At 42.6% G+C, this 17,124-nt stretch overlaps 1 protein-coding gene across 1 annotated transcript in view; it reads right to left on the minus strand.

Annotated features, from left to right (window-relative positions):
• ADAM12 (ADAM metallopeptidase domain 12) overlaps positions 1 to 17,124 on the minus strand; it is a gene marked incomplete at its 3' end in the record, with an annotated part of 169,097 nt that overhangs the window by 18,560 nt on the left and 133,413 nt on the right. Inside the window, exons 12-14 of the mRNA XM_080348278.1 lie at positions 7,163 to 7,340; positions 2,626 to 2,715; positions 1,031 to 1,226 (exon numbers count right to left, since the gene is read on the minus strand). Coding sequence (XP_080204404.1) covers positions 1,031 to 1,226; positions 2,626 to 2,715; positions 7,163 to 7,340 — 464 coding nt within the window. The remainder of the gene's footprint in view (positions 1 to 1,030; positions 1,227 to 2,625; positions 2,716 to 7,162; positions 7,341 to 17,124) is intronic.

Below are 17,124 nucleotides of genomic sequence, written 5' to 3' on the forward strand. Positions count from 1 at the left end.
AACAAAAACTGTGAACAGTCGAAGTCCCTGTGAAGATGACAGATAAATCCTTCAAGACGTTTCTGATGAGGGTTTGGACAAAGGGAACCATCTGTGTGTCATTATGTTGATAAATAAGTTTTGAAACAGAGTTGAAGGCAGAGAAATACTGAACTGAAAGAGGTCAGGGAGCCAAAAGAGTCAGTTTAAAAGAAATAATTAAATCTACTCTAACTAATGCTTTTCTTCAGAAAAAGTCAAAGTCTTTTTTCCCATTTGAGAGAATGTCCAAGTGAGATGCTGAAAGAGACATGACTGGTCCTTATCAATGCAGGAGGCAATAGCAAAAGGCTGAGTTAGTACCTGTATTTCAGTGGAAGGGCCATAGGACATTATAGAAAGGTGAAGAGCTTTCCTGCGATATCATCTGTCTAGGACAGCCCAAGAACTTGTACAATGAGATCTTTTTTTGCAAAACATACAAAAATTCCCAAGGGAGAATAAAATCTTTCTGCTTCAGTGCATACACTGCTGTGAGTACTGTCAGGAAGCAGGTTTACAGGTAACACCAATTAATAAAATCTACACAGTGATACAAGAATCTTACGTTAACGTCAAATACTGAACTCTGTTTTGGGATGTCGACAGATACACCTGCACTATTTAGAGCACAGAAGGAAGGTTATGTACCAGCCTGAAAAGAGATGTGATTTCAACCTGCCAAGAGCATTCAGCACTTTGTAGGATGACATAAGGCTATATCAAAGCCAGTATTAAATGATTTGTCTAAGTTCACATAGCCATTTGCAGTCGTCTTGCAAAATGAACCTAGTTACTGTTGCTCTCTACCTCCTGCTGCAAGAGATGAAGCCGACTGCAGATCAACGATAAAATGAATCACAAAATTATTCCCTCATTATTCAGTTCAGAAAAGAATAGATGCAGATTGGCACTGCAGAAAATTCTTCCAGCTCTATCTATAACCAAATGCCTTTTGCTTTTTCTTTCCCAAGTGTATTTCATGACCGGATCTCGCGGTTCTCAGGCTCACCCTGGCCCCAGAGGGTGATGCACTGCTGCTCGTGGGTCTGGCAGATGCCGCTGTAGCAATAGCCGTCCTCCCGCTGGCACGCGTGCCCGTCATGCAGGTACACGTTGGCTGGGCAGTGAGGGCTGGCGCCGGTGCAAAACTCGGGCAGATCACAGGAATTACTTGAATCTCTGCAAGAAATCCCCGCTGGTTTTAACTGCAAAACAAACAGAAATCCTTAACCGAATTGCAATCAATAGGAGTTATGCAGTGGTATAACTCATGCGGTGCACAAACAGCTTTTTCCACTGGCTCTGCACCAACTGACCGCAGAGGACAGTGTAAGGATTGCGCAGCTCCTCAAGCACATTTATTTGACACATGTTGCGGAGGGTTTGGCAGGAAGGAGGGCCAAACTCAACTTGCAGCTGCAAACATGGCTCACGTGGCTCAGGTCAGAAGGTAAATCCAGCCTTTTGTTCATTTTCAAATAAAAACCAAGGTTTTCAGCATGTCTCCTGCAACCACGCCAAAACATGGGCACAGAAACACTCTGGGCTGTAATGCAAAGGATGCTCTACAGCACCAACCAAAAGTCAGAACAGAAAGCTTTCCATCCATATGGCTCTACCAAGACAGCACGGAGCAGGGCAGCCAGTTAATCACATCATGTTATGGATTATGGTATATAACTCATGAAGCCACCAGCCCACCTGCCTCCGGATTCAGCTGCCTGGGGTGGAGGGGCATCTCCTCAAGGAAACATCACTCTGTTACAGGCATCAAGATCTTCAACTTAATTATACAACTAGTCCATATAATTCTTCCTGTCCCGTCCTGATTTCCCCAGATAACTATATTTTTCTCAGAGCTGAAGGCAACTAGCAGTCAATGGCAACTGAATGCGCCAGTCGGAACCTTCGCTTATCAACAAACACCTTAAAAGCTGGTGGTGCCCTGGGAGCTGAATTTGAATGGCAGCAGCGCCTTCAGTAAAAAGCAAAGAGACGTGGAGATTGATTTTGCTGAAAAGCATTTGCTGGCTGTTTGGATAGCTTGCTGCTACCCAGCTTTTAGGCAGATGGTTGCCACAGACACGATGGAAACTTGCTGAATGCTTTATTAGCCCATATGCAAGAGATGGCCTGAGAATTGAAGAAGGTAAATGCCTGCAGCAAGCTGGCTTTTTATGGGATGTTAGGAGTTCACAAGAGCTGATGATTTGCCATTAAAAATACATATGCTGTTGACAGAATTAATATTTTAAGAATCTTTGCACAAAAAGAGGGTCCAGCATTTAATGACTGTTTGCCAGAGCACAACATCCATGGAAGCACAAAACAATCAAAGAATACAGAAGTTTGTGAAAAGAGGTTTTGCACAAGCAAATTAAATGGCTACAAATAGCTCAGATGCCATTAAAAAAAAAGTCCGTTAATCTGCTCCTTCAGTAACTGGTACAATTTGAGAATTTTTTTAATTGCTTACATGAGATCCAAGTGTCTCAATGCTTAATGATACTAATTTGTTCTGCATCCTCGCTTACAATTTGCAGTCGGGAAGATTGTGGAATTCTGCCCGCCCCACACAGAAAACAACCATCCCCATGGATTCACCTGGCAGTCTTCGCAGCAAAGTCCGTGTGCACACACTGCTCCCGGTTTCAAAGTACAGGTAGTTGCATTACAGCACCGGTTTGTACATTCCTAGATGGAGGACAAATTGAGAGCAGACAACTTGCAGTCACAATGAGCTGTAAATCAAGAGGCTGCCTATAGCTCTGCCAAGAAAAGCCAGACATGAAACAATGAATTATGCATGAAATTCTACAACTTGATCCAAACAGTCTTGTCTGTCCTTAGATTCAGCAAGCGCAATAATTGTAGTAAAAGCAGAGAAGCCATCAAGGAAGGCTGGTTTATTCTAGCTATGGATCTAATCCCAAATATCCCAAACAACTCAAGTGTGCTGATACCAACCCTGACACCACAGTACGGTGTTTTATTTCCACAAAAATCAGTGCAATGATTCCACTGCCTTCAGGACCTGTGTTGCAGCTACTGAACACCAAACTACAACTCTCTATTTTGTGATAGTTGCACACCAGACTTCTGTATCGCATGGAGACAGGCGGCTGCCACAAAGCAGATGATGACACCATTCCATGTAATCTCTTATCGGGCTATGCCAGTAATAGAGCTTTAAGAAATGAAATGAGTATGAATTGCATTCTCGCTAACTGATACATCCCAATTTCACACTTAGGGATTAGATGGTGGCATGTGCGGGCTTTTGCAAACTTCATTCTCAGTAGGATGAGCTACTAAGAAGTTGCGGAAAATAATGGATTGGTTTTTCCACGATTATGCTCTCAAACTGCAAGTTAAATCAGCTGTGCTGGAATCTCAGCTCTCTAACAAAAATAGCAGCAGATAAAATTGCTCTTCAGCTGTGTTAAGTCAGTTTGACTTAACAAGGGATCACCAACAATATAGGGAACACAGGAAAAGTGTGTTACCATTATGTTCGCAGCTTCTTCTTACTTTATTGGCTTTTGTAAAGCTTTCCAACTGGAAGATGGAGCTACCACTACACTCACAATAAGGAGCAAAACTATTCTCAGCACTTCACTGTGTTCTTAGATAATATCTGCCTAAATACACCAAGCTAACTGCGCTGCTCTGGAGCAGGGGAACAACTTCCTGCACCTATTTCTGATCATGCCGGAAGGCAGCAGGCTGCATCAATATTTCTGTGCAGCTGCTCTAGTTAAGAAGTAACATTCTGCTGTACAGAAGCACATTTTATAAATTCACCTCAATAGCGATGTGAGAAAAGCAGAGAGGACGAAAGCAACGTCAGTCAGCTCCTACAGCCCATCATGTGGCCCTGCACAGCCCACAATAGAGAGCAATCAGCATTCCACGCGCTCATCGGGATAAAGACACGGCTCTTTGAATGATATTACTGCAGCCTTTGACACTTCCAATTACTCACGCGCTTATTACTCATTGTAGGGAATAGGTTTGGTAAATAGTTTTTGTGCCTGGGCCATTAAATTGTCAGGAATGGTTTTAACATAAACAGGCGAGCAAACAGAAAAGGCTCCCAAGGCTGGGGGCTGCCACCCCAAACCACTGCTGTGTCGTAGTTTATTATTATTAGCAACAACAGCAATGATGGGAGTTGGGTTTCTTGATGCGGGTCTCCTGGGCTCATCAGAGCACCTCAGCAATTCCAGCACCACCTACATGGTGTCAGATACTGTAGACAGGACATTTTTGCAGCCCCTCTTTTCTACGCACACAAGACAGACCACATCGGGTCGGCCCATAACCCTTCTAGCCTTGAGTCTTCCTGGCAGCAACCAGCAGAAAATGCTTCAGGACAAGAATACGAAGACACACAGATGCCACCTTCCTGGTGTCCTGGCTCACCCCTGGCTCCACGGGCACTTCTAGCACCTGTAACATTCAGTGGAAAGGAACTCACAAGTCATCGATGCACTGTGGGGAGCAGCTCCTTCTGCTGGTTTGCAACCTGCCATTTTCTAACTGCATTTGCACGGTTCCTGGCAGGGGGCAATCGCTCCCTACTCAATCTTCCCATTTTGCTCATGGCTTTATGGCATTTTCCTTCCTTTTCTTCTTTTCCAGCCAGAGACTCTCCAAAACTTTCAACTACCTTATTGCTTTTCTTTCAACCTTTTTCATTCTGCTTTATTCTTCCTGAGATCAGGGAGGGGTAGGAAAAAATGGCATATGCATTTTCTGAGGCAGCAGATTTATAGAGGCCTATTGATGCTTTGTTTTGTATTCCTATTTCTTCCCTAGTAATTTCTAACAGCCTATTTACCTTTTAGACCACTCTTGAGCACTGAGCTGACATTTTCATGAGACTATTTATTGCAATACGAAGTCTCGTTCCTCTATGGTCAGAGTCAGCTCAAGTCCATCATCTTCTACCTGATATTTGGGATGTGCATCACTCCGCACTGAATCTCATTTGTCATCTTAATGCCCCGTCCAGCTGTCTGAGAAGGTTCCTCTGCAGTTTCACAGCCAGCGTTCATCTCTACCATCCTAACTCATGTCAGCAGCAAATTCCAGACTATTCCTCTTCCCGGGCTCTTTATGAATATGCTGAATTGTGTAGTCCCCAGGACACATCTCATGGATACGTCACAGCAGATCTCCTTCCACTCCATAAAACAAACGATTTATACCTGGTTGTAGTTCCTATCTTTTATAACCCAATTTCTGCCCATGCAATATTCTCTCATCCCACAGCTGCTTAGTCTCCTAAAGAGGCTTTAGTGAAAGGTTTTGGTCTACAGCCTCTCTGAATTCCTCATAGGCCACAAGAACAGCATCATCTCTTTCCATCCACTTGTTCATTACAGAGCACTGACAGGTTTGTAACACAAGGTTTCCTGGCACAAAAGCTGCGCTGACTCGTCCCTCACATGTCACAGCTGTTGAGGCACAAGATCTTAACTAATTTTGGAAGGAACTGGCCTGACTTCTGGTTTACCTACTTGTAGTTTTGTGATTCCTCTTGCAGCCCGTTATAAAATTAGACGCATATGTCACTTTTCCGTTCTCAGGGACCAAGGTTATTCTTTTTTCCCTTCTTCTATCTTGCTATCTTTTTCCTTCTTCTATTTTTTCCTATTTTCATGGCTACAGCCACAGCTCTCCATCCTTATGAATCCCTTGCTAGCCCACTGTTAATCAATGTCAGCGAGGACAGACCTCAACACAAGGCTAGCATCTTACCTAAAGGAGAAATATCCCTACCAGCCACCTACATCTACATATTGACTGATATTTACTTCTGATCACTGATAAAATACAACTAGAATATATTATTGTACAGCTTTCCATGCCACAAAACACTGCAATACTACTGACAAAACTCAGCTGGTATAAATTACTGGGCCGTCAATTATTAACTCATCTAAGGGGTTTTTTGGTACCACTTAGATTACAGCAGTAATTCCAAACTAATGTAATTGGGCCCAAGCTGCAGTTTTCCAATGCAATTAAAAAGGAAAAACACAGAAAGAAGAGCCAAATGAAGTCAGTGCTTGCTGACGGTAAGTGGCTTCCACTTTAAAAGGTATCGCTAACATTCAAAAGTGAAAATGAGAAAAGATAACTGGGTTAGAAAGACATTTGCAAGCTGCTTGCACTCCACTGACTTTAAACAAGATAAGACTGCTTCCTCCAACCTCGTTACCCTGAAGAATGAGTGAACTGTCAGGAAATCCTTACGGCTTGTGTAAATCCGATCCGCTGTACGGACAGGATACAGCAAGATCTCGCTGTTTGAACTGCCCTGGTATATTTTGTCCATAGAACCACATTTATCACAGGAAACAAATCCCTCATCTGCTGATATATTTAATTCAGATAATCTTAGAGACGTTCAATCCAGCTGACGAGCACAGGAAGCCAAAGGGATAAGGATGTCGGGTCTGACATGATTTGAGCCCCAGGTTTTGCCTGTCCCCTGACCTGAGCAGTGCTCGGACACATTCACTAAACCAAACGGAACCATCTCTGACGCAGCAGCAATCTATTTGGGAGGCAGAACAGGCTGTTTCTGTCAGTAGGTAATTGGCTAGCGGCAAAGAAAAATCTCATGGTGAAGGAGGGAAAGGTCTTGTACCTAAAAACTGAAGTTGGCTGCAATGAAAAAATACCCAGGCAATAATAATACTTATATAACTATTTATATTAATATCTGAGTGGCTTCTGATACACGCTAACAAACCCTCAATTAATTCATGGTAATAGCAGAAATTTGAGCAACGTTAAGAAATTTGAGTTTAGCTTATTAGCTAGTACTTGAAGGAATTTCTGTTGTTGGGAAGATGAGTTAGTCACGATTAGTCTGTTGGAGCAGTCATGAGAATTTGTTCTCTAATGGTGAATCAAACACATTCTTAACTAAAACCCAGCCTGAACTTCAGCAACTCAAATGCAATTTAAGCACCAACTCCCCATATATCTGAGGACCCCGAGGTTTAAGCTATAAAGCAACGGAGAGTTTTGTTTTACACTGAATCGCGTTAAACGTGTCGAAGCAATTCTGATTCGTCTTTGCTGTTAAGAGCGTGTTGACAGGAGGTGAGCAGTAACTCCTTACATCAGGCTCCCCGCAGTCGCACTCCTCGCCGTCCTCCACGTAGCCGTTCCCACATTTCTGTCCACCAAAGGACTCCTTGACTTCAGGCAGGTTAAACAGACACATGCCCACTCCTTTCTCCAGGCTGTTCTCCAGGTCCTTTCTGCTGCAGCTACTGAACACCATGGGAAATGGATAGCTAGGAAAAAATACACAGGGACAAGAACAAGAGGGGGTGTTATCAGATGAGAACATCTCTCTCCTGCCATGCTGGTGACCTTTTAGCACATCTGTGGGCAAACATGAAGATGGTGTTCATTTTTTTAACCCTTTAACCTAGGATTGAGAAATAGCAATTTCACTGTGAAATTGTGCCAAAAGCATATAATAATTTCTGACTATGAGTAAGGGATTTCCATCATCTTCACTTAAATCTGTAGCTGCCGTTAAGGATTTTAAAACGTTCGCATTTGGAATTCTTTCTTTCTCTTTTGCATATGTAGTTACAGCGCAAATTCTGATCATGAGCCTAAAGCAATACTGGGCGAGCAAGGAGGATTCCCGCAGTTACAGGACTGCAAAACATCCTAATCCTTCTTGGAAAATTCAGCCCCAAATGGCAAATTCATTCCTCCTGCTCTGCAGAATGGTAAACTTCCTGCTCTTTTCAGGAAAAATCATACAGAAAAACACCGAGGAACTTGATGAGTCTGCTTCTGCAATTCATCATCGAGCTTGAGAAGTGCATGATTGAAGCAAATTCTTATTTTACATCAGGATGACTGTAAAGATGCTACTGAAAACACCAGCATTTTGCATTCACACTGCTTAGAGCAGGATTCAGCCCCGCTGTGCAGGCACATGGCGGCTCTGAGTTCCTTTGGAAAACACATGGACAACACTATTGAAATGATCTGGGGCAGTACAAATATCACCAGATAATTTGTGGTTTTCTGTTGAGGACTTAATTCCATTGTCACTACTGAAAGTTTGGGGTTGGATTTGCAGATTTGAGACAAAGTGGCAGCTGGATGTGGCCAGCAAAGCACATCCCAGAGTCTGCTGTGCCCTTTGTGCGCTGAGATGGGCACACGGTTGACGTCCAAGTTGGATCACAATGAAATCATAAGTACCTAAGACTTGGTACTTGGGCCACTGCTGCTCCACGGTCCAGCAGTAATTCAACATTATGGCAGCACAGGGAGCCAACCTGATCACGACTGGACTTTATTCCCTACATGTTTTGTATCACTCCCACGTTATTGGGGCATCATCTTTACAGACAAGATAGATAACAGGTGGAAGTTCCGCACTGCTGAACTTCAGACTTTCATTAATCTCCTGTTGTTTCTAACACCCTGAAATGAAAAGCTTGCTTTGTGAATGATGATGCCTATAGGTATCAGAAAGGGATCGATTCTATTAAAAAATGTTTGACAATTACAGATGCCATAGAGCTTCCACTGCTGCCATAAAGTTATTAGGATCTTCTAGAAAGGTTATAGGTACTTAACACAACAGTATTTATTTTGTGCATATTTAAGACTACCTCTTCTACAGATTATTTTGCAATGAAACAGCCAGCTCATTGGAAAAGAACATGACTCTGAAGAAGAAAATCATCTTCACGTATCACTATAGGACTTGTCTACTTAAATTACACAGTTCTGTGATTCACTGACATATGGAAAGTTAATAGGCATCTCCACTTAAAAAACTAATGTGTGGAAAATATCACTGTTTAGGCAAAATGATAAGAGTCTAAGATACACCAAGCAATTTCGGGATAGCGTGAGGCAGGAGTCCGGCTGCTGCGGCTATGGGCCCCAAGGGAAAACAAGGAAGGTACGTGGAGTAACGGAACAGAAAATAAGGACGCTTGGGAAACCTCCTCCTGACCATTTCACGCGGAGCAATGGAGATGTTCTTAACAGGACACTCCAAACTCCTGTCCTGCTCTCAGTCTGACCAGCAAATGAGCTGCAGAAGATGTTGTGCACATGACTATGAACAGGTAGCTGGATGGTCACTACTATCAACCACCAGAAACATCTCAAGAACCCCAGATGCATCTGACTGATAAATCCTGCCAAAATGTAAGAGTGCTCGATCAGACATGACCCTCATATCAAAGTGGGAATAAATGAATAGTGCGTCATCCACACAAGATCCTTCACTTCAGTGACACATTTACTTTGATATCAATCGAGATGAACACGAGGAGACACACATACCTTATGGAGACTGAAATCAGATCAGGAACACAAATCATGCATTTTTCCCTGTGCCGTATGTCTTGGCCGCACACAGACCATGAGAAAGCTCGCCAGTCAAAACTATCAATATTTTAAGGCTGCTCCTTTTTATCCATGAACGCTCAGCGTCATTTGCATGAATGGGAGATGTGTCTGTCCATTACCGGGAGAACAGAATCCTCTCTCTGTACCGCTGAAATAATGTCATTGTTAATGAATGAGGTTTCTGTTTTACCCCAAAGGAACTTCAAGCTGTTTCCTATTTTGTACTAAGAGATCATCTTCCGGCTTTTCCTGCTTCTGATGCTGATTTCCTCAGCTGACATCAGTGCCGCACATGTTATTAGATGACATTTTCTAAAAAACACTTGTTCTTTAGCAAGTATGCCCAAAATAAAGCAATACAAACCCAGAGACAGACCCAGCAAGTGGAAACAGAGAGCACCTGAAGGGTAACCACACCATGCAAGAGAAGACCCCACATCAACTGATGCCAGTTATTTCACTGGAAACATAACTGATGTTTAATACCACGATATTCTGACACACACGCATTCTTCATTTTTTTTGACCAAAAGAAAGTCCCATGTAATAGCCACTGTGTTTGATCACTGTGATTTTAGGCTACGTTTTGGCCATCTTTGCAATTTTAAAGCTGTTTCATCACAAGCATGAAATCCCTGGCAGATGGGAAGGGACGCTATTCATATCAGACGTCAGCAGCATTAGGCACGATGTGTAAGTGAATCTGGAGCTTGTGAAAAATGACAAACTAACAGTGACATGGAAGAAATCTGTCCCCTGAACAAATGCAGTCAGCTTCCTTGTACTATCCTGTTATGAGGCTTCGGACTCACCTGGAAGAACAACCTTCAGGTGGGAAAAAGTCACGTGGTCTCCACAGCAAAGTCAGCCCTTGACCTGTCTCCAAGATTTCCGTAACAGCCTAAATAGGGATATTTAGTCATCTAGCCATCAGCCACTTATCCTATTGGAAAAACTCTCAGCTACCAGCTCATTGAAGAACCAGATTAAAAACTCATTAGCAATCAGTATATTCCATTATCCTTCACTCAAGACATTTTCTTTTACAGATTCTTATTTTTCTACAATTGGGAAGAGAAAGGATACTTTGGTGCAACCTAATTCCTGTTCTAAAATGCTGAATAGCCCACACAGTTCCTACACTGTTTGAATCTGTAGATTTAGTACAAAATGGATCATTTTGTCAAACCGCTCTGGCTGTGTGTACAACTCCACAGAACTCAGATTGTGCCCAGCACTCCATCAGTCTCCTCACTGGATTTACAGCAAGGAAAATAATTCCAGAGTCTGTCTACCCCTCCTGAATCCACCGCATTCCTCAGTGTCTCCTTGGTGCTTAAAAGATGCACTTAATCTCAAGCAATGAATATCCCAGTTCCCAGTAAAAATAGCTTTGACTGTTCCTGCAAATGAGAGTTCACAGCAGTAAAAGGATGCCTGGTAACTGATTCCTTTAGAAAGAGAGTCTGGTCTTGTCCCATTCATTTATATTTCAAGCACTCAAGCCATTCAAATGCCAGTTTCCTCTATGTCGCTTTGCATTTAGCCTGTATTAGACGGCTCCTTTCATTAACTAAGCGAAGTGGCATCATCACCGTGTCAAGTCCCTTTCAAGAACAGAGAATTCTTTGTACAAGCACCACATTGCCCATCATTGTCTTTTTTTTTGCAAGTTCATCCCTGTTTCAGAGGCATTCCCGCTCCTAACGGGCTGAAAAGCACGAGAACAAGGACAGAAAAAGAGAGGCTCAGTGCTGCAGGGAATTACAGTCTTCAGAGACAAGACAGCCAAAGCAGTTGGGAGAAACAGAGCGGCTGCTGCTGGGTGGAGGGGAGCACAGCAGATCAGGAATGTCCTCGCACGGATCCTGCGCTCAGGCTCACGTGCTGCATTTGCAATTGCTGCTTGTCCCATTCCTCCCACTGGAAAATGCTCCTGGCTGCACATCTTTGCTCCATTCCAAACCAAATTCCATTCCACTGCACTGCAGCAATTCCTTGGGAAAGCCATCTGAACTGAAATTCCCTTGGTGCCTCCAAGCGTCTAGATGTGTACCTACCTCCAACTTTAAGTGTCTAAACAACAGTACCTTGGATCTACCTCCTCCTTGTTCCTCACCATAAACCACATCTTGCTGTTTCTCCAGAAGCACCACTGAAGCGCTAACACCATCGATGCTTCTGGCAATTCTCTGAGTATAACACGGGAGGACAAACTGCAGGTTCACAACATCCTGAGAACTAACATTTTGATTATGATGATTATCGCTATCCAATCTCAGAATTTTTTCATGTCCAAGGACTTTTATGAAGTAAATGCCTTCGTCTCTCCAAAATGTTATATATACACACATTCATTATATGTATGTATACATTATATATCTAGTGATATGGTTCATTTGTTCTAGTTCATATCACAACCTGATTGTTCAGCATTACGGCAATGTTTATACAGAGCCTTTTACCAAAAGGCCCCGAAGTACTTTACAATTATTCACCCAATTAAAATGCACAACAGCCCCAACGAGCTCTATTAAGTACCACCAAGCCTTCCTCCCTGAGGTAATATGATAATTGAAGATTATATTAATTTTAAAAGGACATTTTGATTTTCCAGAGCATACTTACTGAAGCAACCACTGACTAGCTAATTTCCAAAGTTGCAGAAAACTGGGACCTGGTTTTGTCCAGAATGCTTGAAAAATCAAGCCTGCAAGGCCCTATGTGGAAACAGCTCAGACATCAGCAGCGCCTTTTAAGAGCATGAAGGTGCTCAAAGACAAGAAATGTCTTTGAAATGTGCCACCACCTTGTAAGAGCTGAACACCGCAATGTCTCTTTGTGTCTGTCCCAACCTCAGGACCCCTTGAGATTCACAAATATGAATATTTACTCTTCTTAGTCTCCAAAATTCTTCATTTTTCGGTGCCCAAGGGCTCACAAGAAGAGCAACTCAGATCCTTTTTTTGAAGGCAGAAGATGGGGGTTTGAGCTCCCCCGTGTTTAGACACTACAGAATTACCTGTGCACAAATGTGTAGGTTTTCTGTTGCAAATCTCCAGTCTAACATAGGAACCTAAAATAGGGGGTTTTAACTTTAAAAAAAATTGAGACAGGATTGCTTTTGTTAATTCAGGTGTAAGAGACTTTTCCATGGAAGTGGTAGAGAGAGTGACAAAAGAATAAACCTCTATAAGGTTAAGCAACATGGATGTTTCTAGATGCAATGAGGTGTTGATTGCAAGGAACTATGACAAATTTCAAGCCTTCTCTAACTCCTGATCGTTCTTTCCCACTAAAAAGCATCTCCCTTGGTTTTAACCTTCTAGACATTATTACTGCTCTCCATCTCTTGACAACAACTTTTGATGGTCTTCTAAGAGAGATGAGCCTACTAGAATAAAACTGAATTTGCTATTAGATGACATTTTTTGACACTTCAGCTATTCCGTACAGCGTGTTTGTTAATAAGTTAGTAAGCATAAAGAACCTCACAGACTTAGGTATTAAGCAGGAGGTAAACCTGAGTTTTCTTTGATATTGAAATAGGTGTTCGAATACTACAGATCCCTTCGTGTATAAAGTTCTGTCGTTACACATCATTCCATACGCCTCATGTTTTAATAGCAACTGTTTAAAATTAGACAGATGCCATCATACAGAAGGGGTTTTTAATCTATTATTTAAACAATGCCTTCATTTGTAACTACTTTTGAGGGAGAAAGACACAAATGCAGTTTTAAAGTAGATCCCATGAGCACAACAGAGGAAAGGGAGACCCTAAAGGTGGCTGCAATCCTTTCCCACCCAAAGCTGGGAAGAGGGGCTGACCCGGAGGTCCCTTTGTACAGGACACCAGAATGGATGGGTCACACCTTTTAGCTAAAAATGCAGGGTGTTTTTATATAGACTAACAAAAAGATTGAAAAAGGAAGCTTGCTTCAAAAGGCACTAGATGTCTGACAACTCACACTTATTTTTCTAGCCTATTTTTCATTCCCTTGCTCCTCTTTTATAGTTTTAATCCCTAGAGCATCAATAAAGTAGAGCATGGAATTGGGCTATGTGGTTTTACATGACATCAAAGCTCTTGCTGAGTTCATGGTCAGTGAATTTAAAACAAGCCTAGATTTCTCCTACAGCTTTTGTCACGTTCACTACATGGCAGTTTTTACACCTCCAATAAATAACTGTGAATATGCCACACTGGTGGTTACATTTAATTGATGTGTAGTGGCAATGGCTTGTTGAGCTACAATGAAATTTCCAGGGTTATTGAAAAGAAAGTCTTTGCAAGCGAATGTTTAAACTTCGCACACAAATGCTTTAGGTTCATTTTAATTTGGCCCTGGGGATGGTGCAGATTTGCCAAATGCATTCAAATAATCTCAGCTCAGGTGCCTGGGTTGGGCTGTCCCAGCCCCAGCCGAGACTTGACCTCTCCCATTGAACAGAAGGTGAAAACTTAACTACCTGAACTATCCAAAAAGGCAGATTTATAATACTGACTGGGGGACTTCAGGGCAGAAAGCAGCAATGAAACTAACAACTGGATGTTTCAGAAAAATACTTTCTGTCTGCAAAGGACCACCATTTAATGGCTTTATACAATATATACTGTCATGGCTTGATATTTCTGCAGTCACAAAACTGCCAAATAAAACATTATTAGCAGTTACTTTGACAAATATACGGTCAGAGAAGTTTTTTCTTGTTGAGAGGCCTGTTGTGACTTTCCTTTCTGTGATCTGGGGGGTGAAGCAACACTAAACCGATCCATCAATCCTGACAGAATTCTGACTTTCTGCTCGAGTTATCTGCATTGCAAAAGCTCTACGGGAATTGAACTCAGACAATTGTTCTTCCTTTGGAAAGCAGACAGCCAGGGAAAGTAGCTATAATCAGTCTGCATTCGCCTCTGGCTCATCTCTTGCTCTGTTTCCTTTTAGACCGCTACCTCATTAATAAAAATCTGCTGGATTGCTGAGAGTTCAGGTTTCACAATCTACTGCTTAGAATTTGATGTTAATCCAATGCTGACTACAGTGAAAGCTAAAAAGCAACAAACGAGCAGAGGGAGGGATGCACAGGCCAGGCCAGGCCTGGTCCCAGGCTGGAGAACTGGGGCAGCAGGCGGATCCAGCGCTGGCGCCCCAAAGGAAACTGTACAGAAGAAGCACAGAAAGAATGCCCAGGGTTTGAATTTGTTGCACAAACCAATATCCTCAGCACATAACAAGCAAATCAAGAAGAACAGTCCATCCTGTTGCTCAGAATACCTTACTGAAGATTAGCGTTCTATTGATTTCTGGTCAGATAAAAAGCACCGTATGACCTGGCTGGAAATGCTGGGGCAGCGCTACATCCTGATGACACTTCATTTATTTCCCAACGTGACCTTACATCAACTTTTGTTTTAGGCAGTTACATTCTGATTTTCTCCCTTGAAAAACTTCGGAATTATTTTTTAAATGGGTCATGAGCAGATGAGGAGGAAAAAAACAAGTAATGTGACTTTGGGAACTCGGTTTTGAGAGAATCACTTTATAAAGAGCATGTCTGGCTGGGGGAGAAGAACAAAATCATTTTTCAAAAACCAAAGCAAACCAAACAAAAAAGAAGTTCAAACCTAAACTGTAATAGGGAAAAATCAATCCATGGTATTTATTTATGGACACTTCCCCCTTCCAGCAGTACAAGCTCCTGTCCTGCCTGTGTGTATCCTAAACACAACCCTTGATATACTGCACCCTGAAGAACAGAAGAATCATGCCCAGTTGTTCTCCTGGCCACAGAACCATAGAATCATTTTGGTTGGAAAAACCCCTCAAGATCACTGAGTCCAACCGTTAACCCACCCCTGGCACTGCCCCATGTCCTGAGAACCTCATGTCCGTCTGTCCAACCCTCCAGGGATGGCGACTCCAGCATTGCCCTGGGCAGCCTGTTCCAATGCCCCACAGCCCTTTGGGGAAGAAATTGTTCCTCATATCCAATCTAAACCTCCCCTGGTGCCACTTTTTTGTTTGTTACCTTGTCTTTCAGTCCTAGCCCCCAACTTCTATACTATTTGTTTTCAGGATAAATAGTAATGCTTCTTTCAGCATGAATTTAAGAAATTACGAGTGGTTGTTTTCAAAAAAGTCTTAATTCTAGACCCTGTCAAAATGGAAGAGGAGCGTCAGCGTCACCACTTGATTTAAAGACCCGCCATACTGTGGGTCCTTGGCCTCAGCAGATGGATTTGGGGGAGGATGAGCCCGTACGGCAAGTGAGCAGATCCAAGCATATTGAGTCTAGGGAAGAGAACTCTGAGGAGAACGAAACCCCACATGGAGGAACCCAGGACAGCGATAAGGGTTTGGGAAACAGCCCTTTGGTCGCAGCAGGTGAAGAAGCTGCAATGGCAGTAAGAGAATGCAGCTTATGGAAATGCCACTCAGCAAGATGTGGGTGCTAGAGAAAAAACGTGTGAGCCTTTCAAAAAGCTGGAAATAATATATACCCTGGGGACAGGCTCATATTGATTTCACTTAACATCAGTACTACCCGGTCTCTTAATAAATTGGGACTTCAAGACAGGAGTACCTGACTTGCAAGAAGCATGGCTCAACTGTTCTTCCTTTTAGAAGATCCAAAGGAAAAGTAAGTGAAGCATAACAGTGCCAGAAACCAGACTGCTCTCCCCCAGCGTTTCCACCTTCCCTCCTTCTGCTACAAGATAAGCACCAAGGAAAAAAGAGCAGTTTATCCCATATCTCCTACATCACCTCAGCAAATGAAGTGGAATTCCTTCAAAATAATTCATAAACAGCAATTAATCACTTTTCTAGCTCTCCTTTTCTTTTTCATATAGCTTGAACAAAGAAAATGAACTAATCAGCAGCAGCATTGCATGTAATCACTATTTCAAGCCATGAGAAAAGAATGGATCTGGCCATGATCTGAGCGTTGGGGATTTTTAAGCAAGCAAATTAAAGCTTTCACTCACAGGAATGAAGAGCTTCTGAGAAATTTAAAGGAATCCACAGGTATTCTGATGAAATCCTGGCCTTACTGGAGTCCACAAGAGCCTTCCTATCACCTTTGAGGGAGCCTGGATTTCACATCTAATGCTGCTCAGCTGCCAGGAGAACGCCAATGACCAAGATGAATGCAATTTCCAGGCTGTGTTAGAAGAAGCCAGAAAGGCTCGCTAGGATACCAAAGTTATTTCACCTTTTTATTTTCAGTCATTTTACACTAAAATAGGTGGTCGCTTATCTTCATCTCACCACTGGGGCTGCACCATTCAATTTTTAAAAGCTGAAACGGAGCCTACCCGCATTTTTGCTGCAATAATCCTACAGGAAATGTGTCCAGGGCTTTCTAACAGCCTTTGACATGAGAAAAAATAGAATGACCTTGGAGGAAACAACTGTTGGGGTAAAATGGCCATCTTACCCGCTCTGAATGCTAAACATTTTGCACATCTTTCCCAGGCAAACAACACTCTGTGATTCTCATGACAACTGTGGCAAACGCAGCTGTAGGCATCGTTTAATTACAGTGATTCAGCCTTCCAAGTCACCATCAATTCCTTAACGTGCTCCAGGGCGTACAACACATGTTCAAAAAGCAGCATCCATGTGACCTTAAGAATATGCCCTTTAAGGTATGTTTCCATTTATACTCCAGGAATTC

The sequence above is a fragment of the Nesoenas mayeri genome, assembly GCF_963082525.1.
Source record: "Nesoenas mayeri genome assembly, chromosome: 7".
Classification (NCBI taxonomy): Eukaryota; Metazoa; Chordata; class Aves; order Columbiformes; family Columbidae; genus Nesoenas; species Nesoenas mayeri.